Genomic DNA, 22,281 nt, shown 5'->3' with positions numbered 1-22,281 from the left:
ACATGTTCTGTTTCCTATGGCCCTTGAACACATCCTTGTTCTATTATTATTTAATTCGTTTTTATGAAAGTTATAATCAGCTCAATTTAAAACGAAAACTTATTTTCGTTCCTTCTAAACATTAAGTTGTTTCTAACAAAATTTAAAACAGTACTTTAATACGTATATCATTGCTTAGTTTGATACTGCTTCAATATGAGCTTGATCCAACAAAATTAAAAAAATCAATTCAACCAATACATACAATTTGATTCTCCTCCAGAAACAACAATTATTATCAGAGCAAGAAACAACAATTATTATCAGCAAAAACACAATCAACTAACCTCAATGTAGACAGGAAGAATGAAACAGCGTTGGAGGCAGTACCGGCGGAGGCAGCAGTGGCGGAGGAAGCACCGGCAGGCGAGAGCACTGGCAGCAGCAGTGGCGGAGACCGGCGCCGTACCAATGGAAGCAGCAGTGGCGGAGGAAACACCGGCAGGCCAACGGTGGCGCGTAGGTGAAGGGCGGAGGCGCGGCCAACGAGGACGAGCAGCACTGAATGCGCGAGCACTGGCAGCAGTAGTGGCGGAGGTACACCGGCGAGGCACCAAGGCGAAGGGAGGCGAGTCAAGGAGAGCCAATGGAAGTTATGCGGCGAGGAAAGTGAAGAAAAAACAGGTACGAGGAAGAAGAAGAAGCTGTCGCGATTCGAAAATATGAAATTCGGATACTACCTTGGTTACCTCTAGACCCGAAGTCATATCCCCATACTGCCTCGGTTAAAAGCATAAACGGTGTAGAATATGTGCGGCATCGACCTCGGTTCAGTGCCTAACCGAGGCCCTACACGTTCCAGCAGTTGAACAGGCGCGTAGCTGCAGTTGGACAGGAGCAGGTGGTTATGGCCTCGGTTTGAAAGCCAACCGAGGCAATAAGGTACCCTACACGTCAGTGCTTAAACAGGAGCAGGTGGTTATGGCCTCGGTTTGAAGGCCAACCGAAGCAATAAGGTACCCTTTAGGCACCGGTTGCTAACCAACCGAGGCAGTAGCTAGTGGCGTGGCAGCGGCAGGTGGACAAACACTTTGCAGTTGCAGTCTGACACTGAGCATCAGTAGGCTGATAGGCACCGGTTTCAGACTAACCGAAGCAATAGGGTGAAGTTTAGGCTTCGGGTTCTGTGCGAACCGAAGCAGTAGCTAGTGGTCACACACTTTTGCAGTCTTATCAGACTGAGCATCAGCAGGCTTATAGGCACCGGTGTCAAGTTAACCGAAGCAATAGGTGTCGTTTAGGCTTCGGGTTCTGGGTGAACCGATGCAGTAGCTAGTGGTCAGACTTTTTAGTCAGTTTGCAGTCTTATCCAGCAGGCTTATAGGTTTCGGTTATGAGTTGGACCGAGGCAGTAGCATATATAGGCCACGGGTTTCGAGGAACCGAGGCAATAGGTGTGTTCCAAAACGGTTTGGATAAGGACTGATGTATATAACATTATACGCTTCGGTTTTCGTATAACCGAGGCGTATAATGGGCGTCAAAATCCAAACTTTTTACTAGTGAATTTATGTTTAACTTCTGAAAAAATTAGTTTGTTCAAACTTTGTTCATCTATTTTGGTAAAAAATTCCGAAAGTAATTTTTCGACACTATCAATATTGTCATATAACATTATAATACTAGATAATAAATAGCAAATCCCATGTTTTGGCGGTGACTATCCTTATATGAAATCTTAAGTCACAGTGACTTTGGGATTGGACTACTATTGTTCATCAAACGATCTGGGGCATGTATTATTTTTATCCAAGCGAGTCTTGGTGATTAAACATGTTGGAAGACAATATTGATTGATGAGTTAAGGTTGTGTTCACATTGAAGATTGAAGGATAGATTTGGAAGAAAGGGAGTGGTTGGATTTGAGAAAATTTGAAAGTAAATTGATTGTTATTTGTTTTGAAAGGATTTAGAGGTTGAGTAGAGTGGATTTGAAAGTAAAGTTTGTCAAAATTATTATAGGTTTTGATTGATGTAACAAATAAAAATATTATTAGTAGTAACGAAAGATTATCAAAATATTATTAGTAGTAAAAGTAATATAAAATAATAATTGTTAATAATATATTTAATTGTAAAAGTTATTAATATTAACAAGCATGAATGAACTCTATGATGTCAAGAAAAGTTGTACTCATATTTGAAACTATATATTATATGAATTATATATATGTATCGAAGAAACAAAATGCAATTTGGAATTGTTGGAACCAAATACAAAATGCTGAAATCGAATACAAAATGCTGTAACAAATTATGAAGTGTTGGAATCGAATACGCATGACTTAGAATCAGATACAAGGGTTTAGAATTGGATACAATGTTGTTGGAATCGATTTTAGCTATAAGTGGAGTCGGTTACACCTTCGTCTTCAACCTCTTTTCCTGTGTAACCTTCATGTTCAAATTCAAGCAAAGATGCAAAGATTGAAAATCACAATCATCCCACAAATCATCGCTCTGTTTCGCTTTCAAATCTCTGAAAACGAACAATTACATCTATGAAAATGAACAAACCCTTAGTGATGAGATGTCTTCATGAAGTTGAGTTTATCACATATATCGTTAGATGATGATGCAATCATATACCATTTTGCATGGAATATTTATTGCTTATTATTGCAATTATCATTGTTTTATTTAGATTATTGTACTTATTTTAATGTCTGTCATTATACTCTTCTATAACTTTATTTCCATAAAATTTAGGTTTAATTGCTCGAGTGATCCCAATTTTCAGGATAGTGTGTCTAGTTGGTCCTCGTTTTTAAAAGTGTCAATTTCATCCACATTTGGTTTAATGTGCATCAATCAATTTGTCAAGTGTTTGTTGGGCTTATTTTCTTGCCTTCATTTTGATCTTTCAGGAAGGCTTAATATTCTCCCTCTATAAGTGCTTGATATTAGTAAATTTCCATCCTTAGAGGATTAGGAGACGTTTTCCTTCTTGCTTGTAATTCTTTCAATCTTCATGAGGGGATCTCCATGTGTTGAAGCATGATGTAGTAGATTCAAACTCTCTTGTATTTGGTGACACTATTATTTATGTAGTTTTTATTTGATTTAAAGTGGTTAATTGATTTGTGCTTGATTTTGGGATGAACTGATCACTTATCCTATTTAACTAGCTTGAGGCATAGAGGCATCTTAGTCTTGAGCTGTGGTCCAATCTATTTTCCTGTGTATTTATGGATGAAATATGACAAGGATACATAGTTAGAATAAAGTCTTATTCATAATGCAGGTGAGTCGTATGTGGTCATTGATAGGTTCCATACTCGACAGTAGGTAAGATACTAGTCTCCAGGTACCGAGATGGACTTCAAATACCATCAAGAGAACTCCCAGGACTTGATCACATGAAGTTGCAGTCTTGAAGGAATATCTAATGCCAAAGAGGATTGATCTCTAAAACGAACATTTAGAAGGCATAACAACAAGATCAGAAAACAGAGAAAAATCCTAATGTCATTGCTTAAGTCGTAAACTGAAACCGTGAAGGCTGATTCTAATCTAGAGACAAATCTTGATCTGGAAACAGGCTGTTCAAACCAAATGGCTTCTGTATCGTATAAAATATTGACCGAGTGGTTATAAACAACCAACCGGATTTCCAGGTAATCTGTTTATATCTTATTCTGTTTATATTTTATTGGGCTTATATCAGCTTAGGATCCACGAGGTAAATTATAAATACAAAGCCAGGACCGAAAGCCAGGTACGTTCCACTTACGCATTATTTACTCTACGTTACTCTCAAATACTCAATAGTGATAACCATTCACTAAATATTCAACCAAGAGCCGAGAGGCTCTTCAAATCACACGCCTAACTTGAGCGTCAGAGTATCTTTTGCAGGTACATCCTCCCTCATCAAGAAGGAGACCGATCGGTTTATGCCAACACCGATCGGCCGAAAGCAGGAGTTCGGAAGCGAGCGAGCGGTTCAAACACATCAGCAGGTTAGTCTCTTCAGTCCCGCAAAATATCAACCGAGACATTTTGGCGCCCACCATGGGACCGAGCGTCAAACCCAATGGTGACCACGAGGAGCATGGAGGAAGAACAGAACACCAGAGATTTGATAGCGCAGATGCAAGCGCAAATACAAGCACAAGCAAGAACCATACATGCACAGACGCAAGCGCAACAAGAGATGCAACGAAGGCACGCTGAGGAGATTGCAACATTGAGAGCAGAGCGAGGCCGTGCCAAACGGTCAGCTCAGCACTCAGAATCCACTGTCGATCGGGATAACAACCATCAGAATGATAACGATGGAAGTCGTAATCGGCAATCATCTTAGCATATTGACCCGAACGATCGGGGAAGGAGAGAATCGTCACCCCGACAAACCAATCGGCCCTCAAGTCTACTCCCTTTTACGAGGGTCATCATGCAAACTCCAATGCCAGAGAAGAACCCTCCTGTATTGGATAAGTATGATGGCTCGACAGATCCCGACAATCATCTCAGGATTTTCACTAATGCAATGGTGTTCTACACGGACAGTGATCTGGTTATGTGCAGAGCCTTCTCCTTATCACTCAAGGACGAAGCATTAGAGTGGTATAACACTCTTCCCTCAAACATAGTGGATTGCTTCGCCACTATGGAAAACCTTTTTAGAAGGCAATACGCCTCCAATCGTAATCAGGAAGTAACACCAGCGGAATTGGTAAATACTAAACAGGAAAAGGGAGAAAGTTTGAAGGCCTTTATGAAAAGGTATATGGAAACTGCACGACGAGTTAAAGGGGTAAGTCAATCTTTTATCATCACCAATTTGCCTTCATGTCTAAAACCAGGGTATTTTGCTAAAAAATTGTATGCACGACCGCCAAAAACTATGGAGGAGCTCCAAGAACGAGTAACTGAATTCATCCGCATGGAGGATATGCGAATCTCACAAAGAAAGCGACAACAAGAAGCTGAGGCAAGTGGAGGTAGAAAGGACGGTAAACGACCGTTCGGCAATAATGGTAAAAGCGGGGAGTTTTCCCGAACATTTAAGTTTAATCATTATACAACCCTTAACGCACCTAGGGCAAAAGTTCTTGAAGAAGCACTAAACGTTGAACTTCTCACACTCCAAACGAAACCATCTCCAAGAAATGTAGATGAAAGGAAGAGCTATCATTTCCATCAGAATCATGGACATACTACAGAAGAATGCATTACGTTGAAAAATGAAATAGAAAGTCTCATTCGGGCAGGACATCTCCGTAAGTACATACAGGAAACAAGAAGAAGTCCCGAACGGACGTATCAGAATAATGAACGGAGGCGAGACTATAATCGCAGTCCTGGTCGTCATCGTGAACGATCGGTTCACAGAGTTATAAACTGAAGAGAGGAATCCAAATCTCTATTTAATGTCATATTTAAATTCTTGATTTAGACTTTTGTTATTTTCTTAAACTTTCATTATGAAATAAATAACACCGAGCAATTCATGCTTGATCATCGGTTACCAATTTCGATCAAGAATTTCATAGTCAACACTAAAGCCCACCCAAAGCTGAACGGTAAAGCCCGTTCCCTAGGAAGCACTCCTAGGTCAAAAACTGAGCGGTAAATCCCTCTCGGGAGAGAGGTAAAGCCCTCTCAAAGCCGAACGGTAAATTCCGTTCACTAGGAAACACTCCTAGCTCAAAGCAGAGAGGTAAAGCCCTCTCGGGAGAGAGGTAAAGCCCTCTCAAAGCCGAACGGTAAATTCCGTTCACTAGGAAACACTCCTAGCTCAAAGCAGAGAGGTAAAGCCCTCTCAAAGCTGAACGGTAAAGTCCGTTCCCTAGGAAGCATTCCTAGGTCAAAAACCGAGTGGTAAATCCCTCTCGGGAGAGAGGTAAATCCCTCTTGGGAGAGAGGCAAATCCCTCTCAAAGCCGAACGGTAAAGCCCGTTCACTAGGAAGCACTCCTAGCTCAAAGCAGAGAGGTAAAGCCCTCTCAAAGCTGAACGGTAAAGCCCGTTCCCTAGGAAGAACTTATAGGTCAAAATCAAAGACTGAGAGGTAAATCCCTCTCGGATTCATGTTGAAGGACGAGCGGTAAATCCCTCTCGGTTCATGTTGAAGGACGAGCGGTAAATCCCTCTCGGTTATTGTTGAAGGTCGAGCGGTAAAACGCTCTCGGTTCATGTTGAAGGACGAGAGGTAAATCCCTCTCGGTTCATGTTGAAGGACGAGCGGTAAATCCTTCTCGGTTCATGTTGAAGGACGAGCGGTAAATCCCTCTCGGTTATTGCTGAAGGTCGAGCGGTAAAACGCTCTCGGTTCATGTTGAAGGACGAGCGGTAAATCCCTCTCGGTTATTGTTGAAGGTCGAGCGGTAAAACGCTCTCGGTTCATGTTGAAGGACGAACGGTAAATCCCTCTCGTTTAATGTTGAAGGTCGAGCGGTAAATCCCTCTCGGTTCATGTTGAAGGACGAGCGGTAAATCCCTCTCGGTTCATGTTGAAGGACGAACGGTAAATCCCTCTCGGTTAATGTTGAAGGTCGAGCGATAAAACGCTCTCAGTTCGGCAAACGCAGCCTCCCTCAAACTGATAAGTCCTATAGTTAACCACAGCTAAAGCCAAACGCTTAACTCGGACTTGGGGGGCATAATGTATCGTATAAAATATTGACCGAGTGGTTATAAACAACCAATCGGATTTCCAGGTAATCTGTTTATATCTTATTCTGTTTATATTTTATTGGGCTTATATCAGCTCAGGATCCACGAGGTAAATTATAAATACAAAGCCAGGGCCGAAAGCCAGGTACGTTCCACTTACGCATTATTTACTCTACGTTACTCTCAAATACTCAATAGTGATAACCATTCACTAAATATTCAACCAAGAGCCGAGGCTCTTCAAATCACACGCCTAACTTGAGCGTCGGAGTATCTTTTACAGGTACATCATCGCTCATCAAGAAGGAGACCGATCGATTTATTCCAACACCGATCAGCCAAAAGCAGGAGTTCGAAAGCGAACGAGCGGTTCAGACACATCAGCAGGTTAGTCTCTTCGATCCCGCAAAATATCAACAGAGACAACTTCAAATAACAATAAGAGGAGATTACTTGGAGATTACACTCAAAAAAGAGGGCCTCACTACTTCTCAAGCATAGTAAGACCATAAAAAAGAGTGGAGATGAAACATGTTGTACTTTCTCTTATCATAGCAAGTAAAATTGCTAGATTAGATCAAGAAGACCCAGTCAATCACTTGGCCACATTCTATGAATTGTGTGGAACCTTGGGAACAAATTCTGACGATAAGGAAGTTGTTTACCTCAGGTTATTTCTATTTTCACTTACTGGAAATGCCAAAATTTGGTTACAATCTCACCCAAACCAAATCTTGACGAGTTGGGAAGATGCGGAAAGGAAGTTTCTGTCTAGATTCTTTCTTCCATCTAATATATCAATGCTAAGGAAACAATTGCAACCTTTTGTCAAGGCATGGATGAACACTTTTGTGAAGCTTGGGAAAGATACAAGGCCTTACTAAAGAAATGTCCCAACCATGGATTTGATGAAATAACACAACTCAACATGTTTTATAGTTAATTAAGGCCACAAACTAGAATGTTGTTGGATACATCAACAGGAGGTACCATGATGATGAAGAGTGTTGAGGAGGCTACAACAATTATTGAATCATTAGCAACTAGTGATCATCAAGCTCAATATGACAAGAATCAAACTTCCAAGAGAGGAATATTGGAGTTAGGGACACAAGATGTCATCTTGGCACAAAACAAACTCATTTCTCAACAAATAGAAGAGTTAAAGAAACAAATGGCAAAGCTGCAACTTGGGCTGAAAACTCACAACTCAGAGCTATAACTACTAAAATTTTATTTTAGTGCAGGTGAACACCAAAATGGCCATTACTCTACTACTGAATCTACAAGAGAAGAAGAGTTACACTACGTGAATGATAGCAAGAGTGCAAATAACTATTCCAACAACTGAAGATTAAATCAAAATCAAAATCAAAGTTGGAGACAAGTGGTGGTTCAACCAGCAAGCCATCTACACAAACAAATTATCAGGGATAACAACCACAACAAGAAGATAGAGTTTCAAAGATTGAGGATGCACTGACACAATTCATCCAAGTATCCACTTGAAACCAAAAGAATATTGAAGATTCACTCACTAGTACAAAAACAGCGTATTACGTCGGTTATTTTTGGCTTTTAACGACGCATTCGCGACTGACATCATAGCGGGTGACGTAAATTTTACGTTGAATATAACTAGGCGACGTTAATAGGACAATTTGACGTCGAGTGGATCGAGAATTGATGTAAACCTAACGTCGATTTTGTGCAACGACGTGTGGTTACATCCATTAGTAAAGAGAATGACGTCCATTATTTGAATAAATATTTATATTTATAGTAAGATTTGTCGTCTTATGTACGAGGGAAGTGATGTAAAGTTAACGTCGTTATGGAAGATAAAGGACGTAATGTTCACGTCGAAGTTCAAAGAGGACGTCAATTTTTGAGTAATATTTGAATAAATATTTATATTTAAAGGAATATTTGACGTCAAGTATAAGGGGATGGACGTAAGGGTAATGTCGAACTTGTCGATATTAGACGTTACTGTCGATGTTTGAACGTCGAACGGTGTATACTTCGACGTTACCTTTAATGTTTTTTTTAGATTTGATTCGGTTGAGCTCATTTAACCAAACTTGAAATACAAAAACCAGTTTTCCAATTCATATATATTCACAGAATTAATTAATTTAAACCATGCTATCATCAATTCATCAATTCCAATTAAATAGTAAAACTAAAAGACGCTAATGTTATCATCAAAACTTAAAAGAACCTAGTTTTCCATTCATCTATTCACAGTATTCATCTATTCACAATATTCATCTATTCACAATAATCTATTAATAGTTTAAAAGCTGCACAAGTAAGCAAATGCTACTATCATGAAAGGAAAAACCTAAAGCTATAGCTATTTAAAATGTTTATTCAAATATCCTGCCCAATCCTCTCTTATTGTCTTTATTACTGAAGTGGACAATGGAGAGGTAGTGTTGAACCACTGCATAATCAAGGAAACTTTACTATTATATTCATTTTAATGTCAAAAGTTTATTGATATTTGTAAGATTTTCAAATGTAAATTTCTACCTCAGTCCATTCCCCTCTGATTTCTGCTCGGATGATTGCCTTTATCCATGACATAATGTAGTAGCCACATGCCCAGGAATCATTCTACCTATTACACTAAACATGTGAAAGAACATAGTCAAATGTAATGGTTTGTTTAAATTTGACTATGAAAATTAAAGGTTAAAGATCAACGACTTCCAACCTTAGGATATATAATTTCAAGTTGTTGTCCTCTGGTCTTAGTCACAACTCTAAACAAATTTGAAACATTTGAAACATTAGAAATATAAGTTAATATATTAATATCATAATGAATTGATAAGAATGAATGTAATACTTACGTTTGTATCAAGGACTTCAACTCCGCTTTAATCTTCCTATGAAGAGAACAAAACCATACAACTTATGCTTTTTTTGGAATGATCACCATGAGTTGCCAATGGCCCCTATCATGTACCAACAACTATTGAGTTAGTTTATTGATTAAAATTTGATAAAAGTTGACAATATTGGAAAACACATACGCATCAATGTATGGCGCGATATATATCTCTCTATTAGACTCAATCATCCATGTTTGAATATATGATTTTCTGGAATCTAATGTGTTTCCAGATGGTTGAATGGTCTGAGGTTCAAGAAAGCCATAAGCTGACGCCCGACCTGATTCCACGACGATGGTGTCCATGTACCTGTACGAATAAAGTTAAGTATATTTATTAAAAAGTAATAATACTAATATACAAATTGGAAAATAACAAATAAAAATCTTACATGCACCATAGTTGTACGCATGAAATGTTCAACATTTTTTCTCCACCAATGATCTCATATGCATCATCGAAATTAATATACAAAGGAACATGGCACTCAAGGCGAAATGTTCTTAACTCCCACCACATCTCTACCGGTCCTTTTCTCAACTTATTTAATCTGGAGGTCAATATGGATATAGCATCATGGTCTTCTGCTTCCTCACGAGCCTCATTTACAGGTTGAGCAATTGGTTGTTTCTCAGGACGGTAGACCTGCAACTCACATTTACAAAAGTTAGGAATCGTTTAATTATAACTTGAAGATTTAAGATAATAAAAAGAAGAATATAATACCGCTGGTGGGCCAAAATATGGCATGATCATAGCCTTAGGCCAAGCTATAAATGCGCCTAAGGCCTCCCCCACGAATTGGATTTCAGATGTAGGCACTGGCACTCGAGCCTAGGGGTCTCTTGGATCATCAATCATTACTCGCGCATGAGTGGGCTATAAAGGAGCACCATGAATGGTCTGGCCTCCTGCAATCTATCGTCCTACGGCCACTACGCTCGCAGGATCTTTATCAACCAAAAACACATACTGAATATTGTAATCAGTACGATCTGCAGTAGAGCATGAGCCTTTGGTGCTCACACGAGGTGCAGTAGGATCATCTGTAGGGGTGTCTTGTAGGGGTGTCCTCCTACTGTGACTGTTGTTGTTGCTCTTGTTGTTCTTGTTGTTGCTGTTGTTGTTGTTGGGTGATCATCGCAAGTTTTTCTTCGAGCATTCTTAAGCGTTCACCCATGCTTTCCTCTAATTCGACTTGCACCTGTTGCCTGATGCTACTAACAATTTCCTGAGTCACGGCTTTTGTGCTTCTTGGTTTAGGGCCAAAGTAGTCCCTCAATGCAATAGCTCCTTCAACAGCACGCACACGACCTAGACGGTCTAGCCGACCTATGGCTGCTACTAGGAGGTCCTCCCTACCTTGTGCCACATATATGCCTTGACTCTGTTGGTCAACCAAGTCATCCTACATATCATAATGAAGTTAGACACATTAAAAAGTTTGTTACATAATTTTTTTATGAAATATGGTAATTGGTTAAAAGTTTCCACTTACAATTCTCTGGGATATCTCCTGAGTAGACTCGGATGTAAACTGGCCATTGGACTTTGTCCGTGCAGCCTTCCACAATTCATGTCTGGCTGGTGGAGGTGCTAGATCAGGTGACTCAAGACCTAACTCCTCAGCGCGACGTTTTCTCATCTTTTTCTTTAATAACGCATAACCACCATGTGACAGTACGTGTGGTGTATCATTAAGCTTCTGCCTCTGCTGAGCAGCTATCCTTTTCACCTATGAAAAAATGAAAATCATTAAGCATAAATCATAAATTAACATCTTGTGTGATTAGAGAAAAATATTAAAAAACATATCTGCCACTCAGGAGTAAGTCTAGATTCTTTAAACTACACCCACTCCTCCTCAGTTATTTTATATTTTGTACAAGGAGTGTCGTTCTGTTTAGAGCCAAAGACGTATTGACGTGTCATTCTCGTCTTGAAGTCCCTCCACCAGACTGCAATGTGGGATAAAATCTTCTTCCTTATCCTCTCATCATTAGGGATATCCCAATTTTCCGGTTAAAAACAAAATTAATGTTAAAGCATGATCAACAAAAATTAGTAAATGATGGAAGTAAAACATCTTAAACATAGGAAAATATCCTACCATAGTAGATTTTTGTCAACTTGTGGGACATCATCCCAACAGGTAGCGACAATAGGGACTTGATATTTTGCCATCACGCCCAAGTAACTCCTGAACGATGCTTCATGTGCCTCAATAGGCACAAATGTTCGGGGATCAAACTCCACCGTCACTGGTTTCTCATTAACCCGACGGGATGTGACATCAGGCATTCGAGTCACAGATCTACCCCTTCCTCCCGTCGGACCTAATCCAGAGCTCGTCATACCTGTTTACAAAGTGTTAGTAAACTATAGTTAGAACAGACAAAATAAATAAATTGTACAAGTAATTAAAACAATGTTAAGACACCTATTTATCCCATATGCCTTCGTTGTGATCACATCGAGTTGCATGTATTTCATCAGGTACATCATCAACCTTATTTTCAATGGTTCTTAATGAGAAGGAGTTGGTCTCAAGTATATCTAGAGAGTCTTCATCATCGGTTGTGTGCATGGCTCTGCCTTCCAATACCACTGACCATTTATGATTCACTAGGTCAGTGACATAGCCATAATAAATGGTTCATCCGTGTAACTCATTTTGTTAAGATCCGCCAAAGTGAATCCGAGGTCTTTTGTCACCACACCAGAATTACTGTCAACCCATTTACACTTGAAAACTGGAACTCTAAAACTGACATAATCAATTTCCCAAATTTCTTGTATTATTCCAAAATAACTAATTGATGCTGTAATTGGATTCTTATCCTTGGAACTGGAAAAGTGTACAACTTCAGCTTGTAGGGTAACTTCACTATTTTGAACTTTACTTTTATCGTCTTCCTCATTTGAATAGAACAAGTAATTGTTTATGTAATAGCCGCCGAAAGTGATCACATCAGTGTTAGGTCCATGAGCTAGTCTCAATAGATTTTTAGAAACATTCAGAGTCGCATAAATCTTTTTCTTAAACCAAGCTAAAAAGGATTTGTTATGTTCATTAAATGTCCACTTTTCACTCATACGTGGATGTGCTGACTTAATTTCATCAATGTGTTGTGAAATGTAAGGAATAACATCCTCTATGTTGTTTAAAATGTACAAATGTGCTTGATTAACTTCTTTTCCACTAACACTTTCAATCCTTACTCTTCGAACTCCCTTTCCTTCACGTCTGTTTTCATGTCTTTTCTTTGGAAGTCCTATTGGGTCACAACTTGGCATATAACTTGAGAAAAATTTAATGGCTTCCTCTGCAATGTAGCGCTCTATAATTGAAGCTTCCGGTCTCAATTGATTCTTAACATATCCCTTTAAGATCTTCATGTATCTTTCAACTGGGTACATCCACCTCAAGAAAACCGGCCCACATATTCGAATTTCTCTCACTGGATGGACAATCAAATGAACCATGATATCAAAAAATAAGGGTGGGAAATACATTTCTAATTGGCATAATAGTCTGATGGCCTCATTTTGCAAATCATATAACTGTCGAGGATCAACAACTTTCTTGCAAATGGCATTGAAAAGCAAACTCAAACGTGTGAGAATAACTCTAACAAAGGCAGGTAATATGGCTCGAATAGCTACTGGTAAAAGTTTTTGAATTAAGACATGACAATCGTGAGACTTTAAACCAACCAACTTCAAATCTTTCATAGAAACAAGGCTACTAATATTTGACGAATAACCTTGTGGAACCTTCACACTATGTAAACACTGACAAAAAATTTGTTTTTCTTTTTTTGAAAGAGTGTGACAAGCTGGAGGAAGATAAGTGCGTCTTTCTATGGATTGCGAATGTAACTCATAATGGATTCTCATGTCAACCAAGTCTTGTCGTTCTTTCACTCCATCTTTTGTCTTTCCTTTAACGTTTAGTAAAGTCCCAACAATACTATCACATACATTTTTTTCAACATGCATCACGTCTATGCAATGTCGCACATCAAGTTTACACCAATATGGAAGATTAAAGAATATTGATCGTTTTTTCCAATTTCTCAACGGTCTTCTTTTTATGTTTTCTGAAGACAACATCAATGTTCCTCACCTAGTCGTATACTTCTTCCCCATTACGTGGTCTGCACACTACATCATCCCCAGGACTTCCATTAAACGCTTTTTTCAATCTACGGTAAGGGTGATTTCGAGGAAGGAATCTTCGGTGTCTTGTGTACACAGTTTTCTGCCCATGCTTCAGTTGATGATAGCTAGTATTTTCTTCATAAATCGGACATGCAAAATGATCTTTAACACTGTAACCACTCAAGTTCCCATATGTTGGGAAATCATTTATGGTGTAAAACAACATTGCACGCAAACGAAATTTTTCTTTTGAATATGAATCGAAGACCTCGACGCCCTCTTCCGACAACATTTTTAAATCGTCAATTAACGGTTTTAGATAAACATCAATGTCATTTCCAGGTTGTCTTGGACCCGATATCATCATAGAAAACATCATGTATTTTCTCTTCATGCACAACATAGGAGATAGATTGTAAATCATCAAAATAACTGGCCATGAACTATGTTTGCTACTTAAGTTGCCATAAGGATTCATACCATCGGCAGCAAGTGCAAGTCTTAAGTTTCGCGGCTCTGCACTAAATTCGAGAAATGTGCCATCGATGTTCTTCCATTGTGGGTAATCAGCTGGGTGTCGAAGAAGATTATCACATTTTCTTCCACCAACGTGCCACATAAGATTCTTCGCATCTTCTTTAATAGAAAACAATCGTTTCAACCTAGGTACTATAGGTAAATACCACATGACCTTAGCCGGTGGACCTTCATTGTGTTCATCGTTATTTCCATCAAGTTTCTTCTTAAATCGTGACGAACCACACGTCGGAAACACCTTCAATGAAGCATACTGATCTCTATACAATACACAGTCATTGGGACATGCATGTATCTTTTGGTATTCCAAACTCATTGGACATAGAATTTTCTTCACGTCGTAATTACGGATAGGTAACGTGTTATTTTCTGGTAGCATCTCCTTCAGCAACTCCAACAATTCTGTGAAACTTTTATCAATCCATTTGTTTCTTGCTTTCAAACAAAACAATTTCAAAGTATCCGATAACCTTGTAAAATTGATGCATCCTGGATACAACTCTTGCTCCAAATTGTTCTTAAGACTATCGTATAAATGAGCTCTTCCATTCGTTGACGTAATCCGAACCTCTTAAAGTTGTTGGCGTAATTCGTACCTCAAATTTGTTGTTTTTTTTCTGAGTGATGTTGAAACGTCGAATTCGGAGGGGCTTCGACATCCAGACAAGATAGTCAGTAGGCATAATTACACGATGTACGTCATCGGTTCATCTATAAATATTCCATCGATCATGTAATCCCTTGGTTCCTATTTCCGTATTGAACATATTAGGATTCATGTTTTTTATCTCCTTGGCATTTTCCTTTCATTAGATTTCGAAACATGTCTGTTCTTTAAATTGCAATTTCTCGGTTGAATTTCAAAGTGCCTCATTCATGTCTCAGTTCATATGAAGGTGGCCTTTGAAATTCAAGTGAACAAAATTCTTTATATAGTACAGAAATGATTAAGTTATCTTACTGAAAAGAAAGTTCTTGGGAAAAAGAAATATGGTTCACAATATGTTTAATGCTGAAACAATTTTGAGATGTAAAATAATTATGTAAAAATGTTGTTTAACTTCATCATTTAACTATGTATGAATCCTTTAAAAAATTTGTCTTGGAGTTGTCTTCAACCATTAGATTTCAGAGCTATTTGATTTCTTATAGTGGAAACAACTGCAACACAAATTAAATTTATAAAGTTGACGTCGAACGTTGAGTGCATTCAATGCGAAAGACTGGAGATTGTGTCAAATATTTGTGCTCAATGACGTCCTATATCATTATTCATCGTAGAAATGTCTACATTTAGTCAGCAAGAAGTTCATAAGAATTCAAAGAGATTTTTTAGTTTTTCAGTGAATGATGTTTGAACGTCGAATTCGGCGGGGCTTCGACGTTCAGACAATTAATCATAAATACACGATGTACTACTTTTATAATGATTTAATTTTCGTCCGCGGATCATCTAATTTTTAATATTTTATTCTTTTTAATTTTTAATCATTCAATAGCACGTCCGACTCCGTGGAGTAGTGGGACACTAATGGTGTGCTATTTCCAACGATGTTTTTAACGTCTTTTGTTGGGGGCTGGACGTCAATTAGTTCTTATAGTGGAAACAACTGCAACACAAATTAAATTTATATTGTTGACGTTGAATGTTGAGTGCATTCGATGAAAAAGTCTGGAGATTTTATATTTGATATTGATGACGTCCTATATCATTATTCATCATAGAAATGTCTTTGTTTAGTTAGCAAGGAGTTCATATCAGAATCCAAAGTGATTTTTTACTTTTTCAGTAAATGATGTTTGAACGTCGAATTCGGCGGGGCTTCGACGTTTAGACAATTAATCATAAATACACGATGTACTGCTTTTATAATAATTTAATTTTCGTGCGCAGATCATCTAATTTTTAATATTTTATTCTTTTGAATTTTTAATCTTTCAGTAGCACGTCCGACTCTGTGGAGTAGTGGGACACTAATGGTGTGTTGTTTCCAACGATGTTTTTAACATCTTTTGTTGGGGGCTGGACGTCAATTAGTTCTTATCTAAATCAAAAGAGATGTATTACTTTCCACTGAATGATGTTTGAATGTCAACTGCAGCTGAGCTGTGACGTGGCTACAGATGATGGATTGTGGCAGTTGCTAAGCATTATTCATGATATAATGTACGTCTATTTCTTAGACAGTCTGATGTCATCATTTCATCTATAAATATAGCTTAAATTTCACTTAATTTGTGCCCTCCTCTTTCTCTGTTGAACATATTAGGATTCATGGTTTTTATATCCTTTGTGTTTTCTTTTCCTTAGATTTTGAAGCATTTATGTTCCTCAAATTGCAATTTGCTCACTTGAATTTCAAAGTGTCGCATTCAGGTCTCAGTTCATTTGAAGGTGACCTTTGAAATTCAAGTCACAAAATGCTTTTTATAGTACATAAATGATTAAGTTATCTTACTGAAAGGGAAACGCTTAGGAAAAAAGAATAATGGTTCACAATATGTTTAATGCTGAAACAATTTTATGATCTAAAATAATTATATAAAGAAGATGTTCAACTTCATCATTCAACAATGTTGAATCGTTTTTTAAATTGTCTTGGAGTTGTCTTCTACCATTAAATTTCAGAGCTATTTGATTTCTTACGGTGGAAACAACTCCAAGATAAGTTAAATTTATAAAGTTGACGTCGAATAATGAGTGCATTGACGCAAAGGCCTGAAGATTGACGTCTTTATTTTGGATCAACGACGTTCTTCTCCTTTTACAAAACACAACATTTAAAATGAAGACCAAAGATGATGGAAGACATTATAACCAAAACCAGGAAGTAAAAAAAAACAAAGGAAAAAGTTAACATCAATTTGGTTGCGGAAGTAATGTAGGATAGGTTTTGAAAGGGTCTACTTGAAATTCATAAGTGTTAACTTTTTCCTGTGTTTTCCCCCCATGCCTTCATGGTTAACAAAGAAATGTCTTCGTTTAGTAAACGAAAAGAAGGAAAACACAAGAAAAAAGTTAACATGAATTTGATTACCGAAGATATGTAGGATAGGTTTTCAAAGGGTCTTCTTATGTTTTTCCCCAATGCCTTTATGTAGGATAGGTTTTCAATAGGTATACTTGATTATCGACGTGAAGGGCATTGGAGTGGTTGGGACCATTAATTGTGTGAACAGAATGTTACGTCAAATTCGGCTGGTATATGACGTTTTAATCTTCATCCAAAAGCCAAAGTTCACTCCATTTTTTATTATTTTTTCTCTTTTCTTTTAAACTCTCACTTTAATGTCCAAGCCTCATAGATCTTCGACGTATTTTTTGTCAGAAGCAGTTTATCAGTATTCTAGAGATTTTTTTACTTTTTCACTGAATGATGTTTGAACGTCGAATTCGGATGGGATTCGACGTTCATACAAAATATTGAGCATAATTACACGATATAATGTACAGTTCTCACTCTGGAAAGCTGCTCCCTCTCTTTGAACACAATACTACCTCAACTCCAGAAATATTAATTAAAATCGAAAGAAATATTACCTAAACTCAACAGCTACTCACTCGCAACACAATTCTGCAACACAGACACACGGTTCTCACTCTGGAAAGTTGTAAACTACTCAAACTTCGCGTCTCTATGTAAACACACGCATCAGTTAATACACAGACCAAACTTATTATTAATGGTGTTGATGGTCAGACCTTTGTTTTCAAATTCAAACCTCTTTTGCGAGGAATTTCTCCTTTCTAGTGAATGGTTGTGTCAAGCAGATAATCTCGCCAGCTACTGACAGTGCAATGGGATGCAAAAGCCAGAAACGCATAGAAATCAGCGCAAACTGGAAAATCACATGGGCAGCGACAGTAATTTTTTACGCGTGAAAAGCACAATGCATGGCTTTTCTATGTTATGCTTTCAGATATGGAGGAATTGATTATTAATCTTAAGAATTTAAAACGTTAATATTGTATATGGTCTTGGAATTAACCGTAATAATACAAGGCATATAAGCCTTTTACGCCAAAATCAGCGCAAATCTTCTCAAAACAGCGAGATGGTCGAAACAGTGAAATCTCGCAAATCCTCGCTTTTCTATCTTTGCAAATCACCGCAAGAGAACACCGCTTTCTCTCGCAAATCCATTCACGCTAAATTGCGTAAATAGTAAATTACCTTCATACGAACACACGCTAAGAGATTTGACGTAATATTTGAAACGAAGAGATCTACGTCCAGTATTGATACCACTCGATGTGGATTGAATGAATTTATTTACAACAATGCCACCGATTATTGTTAACGTTGGCTGTTATGTTATTTATTGTTGGACGCGTGACGTTGCGCATATACACTGAATTTGAAAATCTTATGTATGTAGTTTTGTATTGCACGAGTGACTTAAGACACTAAACCCTAATACTGACGAAAATTATCTGGTATCCAAATTCAAATGGCTTTTCATCACATCCTTCAAGAGACAGAGGAAAGGCTGTTGTGGCTACAAGAAGTGCTGATCTCTCCGGGTGGATTAGTGATGAGGAGACTCGTCTAGAGTTTATGAGGTGGACGAAGTTTAAACATATTGTTCCTCACAAATATCTGAACCTCAACTTATTTGAAAAAAGAGGGATTTCACTTCCAGAAATGGATTGAAACTCAAGGTCTCTCTACACTTGTCCAGATTAAGGGTGAATGGTACCCTGACTTAGTAAGGGTCTTCTATAACAATATGAGAAACATAGATGGTGTCCTTCATTCTCGAGTAAAAGGAGTAAATGTTCACATTGACAATGATGTCTGGTTTCAAGTTGCAGGATTAAAAGCCGAAGGGTTATTCTCACACTTACGGTACTCAGAAACAAATAGATGGTTGAAGAAAAAAGACGTGTACAGTAACTGGTTAAGGTTTCCTGGGAGATACACAATTGAAAGATTATATGTGCATGAGGGACTGAATAAAGAAGAAAAGATAACAGCACACATTCTTGCTTGGGTGATTTTGCCTGCTAGACCTGTACAAGACAGAATGACAACTGAAAATGTTTTTCTACTGTATGCCATCAAGAATGACATTCCTACCATTTGGGTGGAAGTAATAAAAGATCATATGATTGATGCAGGAACCAAACATGCACGATATCTACCATATGTTGTGTTTATCAGCAAAATCCTGACCCTTCAAGGTGTGGATGGTAGTGGTGAAAAGAAATGCTCTTGTAACCGCTCAAATGTTATAAATCGAAACACCTTGACTTCCATTGGCCTTGTGAAGACTATAAAGGGATGGTGCTTCAAGGATAAAGAGAATATGGTTCAAAGTTTTGGAAGCACACGTGCCCTAAATGAAGACCGCACCAACTTCGTCCCTAAAACCAATTTTGAAAGATTTGTTGTTGAAAAACTCAAGAGACTCGAATAGAAGATAGACGCTCTAGATGAGAAAAAAGAATAAAAATGATTCTCCAACTGAAGATTCAAGTGAAGAGTCTAGTGAGGAGGATTCAATGGAAATATTCTGAGTTAGAATAGAGGCTTAGAATTTTAGTATGTAGTCGGTTTTGTGTTTCTGTTCTGTCTCTGTTTTGCTTCTAATCTGATTGTAATCACTATGAATATGAATGAAATTGTACTACTTGAAACGAAATCCAAATTGTTAACTTATTTCTTATGTTTTCTATAGCTCTTCCATGCGTCACACTAACTTTTGTGATGACCTAGGAAGAGCTATGAGGAAACATAAAAAATATGAAATCAGAGTGACAAGTTACGACTAAATTTTATAAGTGAAGGACTAGATTAAGGATCCGCAAGTGTATTTATAGAAATGGACTTGATCTTTAACGTCGGCTTTTACAATATGCAATGTAACATTCATTTTTTCCTATTTTTAACTTTTAAAACGTCGACGTTTTTAAGAAAAAAACCCATAATAAAACTTCAAGGATTTAAAGAAAAAAACCCATAATAACATTAAACAAAGGAATAATATGAAAATATAACCACGAAAAGTATATATTAAAATTTCAAACAAAGTTCAAACATACAAAAATATACTAAAATATATTAAAATATTATATTAATTTCAGAAAAATAAACTAAAATGGACTCTTTTTTCCTAATCTGAGTCAGATGTCTCCATAGACTCATCTTCTGTTGTGTCGTCTTCATCATCACATTCACTTGCCGAGGGAGTTATGAGAGCATTGTCTTCATCTGATTTCTTGTGAATCATGATTAGAGATTTTTCAAATTTTGAAATTCCTTTTGAAAGCCTTCGAAATTGATCCACAACAAATCTTTCAAACTCAGTCTATGAAGTGAAGGTAGAAGGAGTTTCGTCAACATCATTGAACACCCAACCATCTTTTGTTTTCTTTAGACCATTATGTCTCAATGCCACTTTTCCTATTTCATTTGATTCGGTGCACCAATTTTGTTTTTTCACTAGTAAGATCAACTTGATGATGCTTCAATACACGGCTGATAAAAACACCATATGGCAGAATATATCCATGACTACTTGGAATTTCAATCATGTGCTCACTCATGACAGCAATCCAGTTGGTTGGTATTCGGGTTTTTATGGCATGAACCAAAAACAATTCTGCAGTAGTTAGACGATCACGTAAACATCTTCCAGGTAGTATTACCCAAGTAAGTACAAAAGCACACATCTTTTCTTCCATTTTCAAACCATCAAGTAGATACGGCTTGTATACCTTTAGCCTTGTTGGAATTCTTAGATATTCCTTATAAATTTTCTTCTTGTTGGTCCATTGGTTGAGTTCAGAATTTCTTTCATGAGACATGAAGCCTTCTGCTTTGAGACCAGTAAAAGATAGTCATATTTAATCATCAATTTTAATATCGACACTGATGCGGCTGTCGCGGCCCATCAAATTTGATGTGCATTAAAGAATGCAGTATAGTACTAGGAAGTGACTCCTAGGTCGTCTCTCAAGGACCAAATGTTTTTCGAGACTTAGGTCAAACACGCAATGGGGGATTTAAAAGTGTTTTCGTGATTAGAAATGAACTAAATTAAAGCACGAATATAAACACAGATGTAAAGACAAAATTAAACCGATTGAACACTAAAACTAACATTACAACTTAATTAACACCACTCAATAAATAGACAACATTAAAGTGAATCAAAGCAGTAAAGTGAATGATCCTATTTTAAGCAAATTAAAAATCAAGTTTGCGTTAACTTGAAAACACAGATTGAATGCAACAGGTCAATAAAGAAACTAATCTAATGCTATTAAATTACAACATTCAACTAACAAAGAAAATGCACATTATAGTCATATAGAGGAAACACATCCATCACGGAACAGCTAGAAATAAATAAAAGAAGCCGAGAGCTCCTTCCATGTGTCACCGTGTACTCGAGCCAAATGAACTCTCCTCTTCCAAAATCAAATCAGCGTCACATCTCCTCCCATTTTTATCTCCTGGAATCAATTTAAATACACCGTGCAGCAAGGAAATAATGAAGCACGAGCTTTACTTTATAAAAGAAATAGTGTAATCAAGGATTCCATCCAAACCCTAACAGTGTGCACGGCTTCCAACTAAATTAAAATGCACTTTTCATTCAATGAAAAATTAAACAAACATTCCTCATGAATCATCACCGAACAACACTTAGAAAGAAAACAATAAATGCTTGGACAGTAGAATAAAAAATGAAATAAGTCATTTTGCTTCAACCTCTAACAGCACAATAAAGTGAATCCAAAAGGTGGGTGGCGGCGTGTGCTCTTTCCTCCAGGCCGTTCCTGTGCAGCAAAAATTAAAACAAAGAAAAACACTCCAAAATGAAATTAAGAAGCTCTCTATTCCCAGCGTAACAACGTGCAAGCAAAGCAAAATTCTAATTTATGGAATATATAAATGAACGTGACAGGAGCTAAACCCAAGCTTCAATCAAAAGTGCACAAAACCAAATGAAAATGGCAATAAAAAAATCAGCAAAAAGGAATCCACGTAAGCTCTTCCTTCATCCCC

The 22,281-nt window shown here is 37.6% G+C and overlaps 1 protein-coding gene and 1 non-coding gene across 2 annotated transcripts; one reads left to right on the top strand and one right to left on the bottom strand.

Moving 5' to 3' along the window:
- Nucleotides 1-4,447: 4,447 nt before the first annotated feature.
- LOC108324601 (uncharacterized) lies at nt 4,448-5,389 on the top strand. The gene has a single exon (XM_017557541.1). It carries the CDS (start codon nt 4,448-4,450, stop codon nt 5,387-5,389), a length of 942 nt encoding a protein of 313 aa, XP_017413030.1.
- A 2,070-nt stretch (nt 5,390-7,459) lies between these two features.
- LOC128196062 (small nucleolar RNA R71) lies at nt 7,460-7,565 on the bottom strand. The gene has a single exon (XR_008248162.1). It is a non-coding gene; the product is annotated as a small nucleolar RNA R71 (small nucleolar RNA).
- Nucleotides 7,566-22,281: the final 14,716 nt, after the last annotated feature.

Source organism: Vigna angularis, chromosome 3 (assembly GCF_016808095.1).
Source record: "Vigna angularis cultivar LongXiaoDou No.4 chromosome 3, ASM1680809v1, whole genome shotgun sequence".
In the NCBI taxonomy this organism is placed as follows: Eukaryota; Viridiplantae; Streptophyta; class Magnoliopsida; order Fabales; family Fabaceae; genus Vigna; species Vigna angularis.
This window is presented reverse-complemented; position numbering and strand designations above follow the sequence as displayed.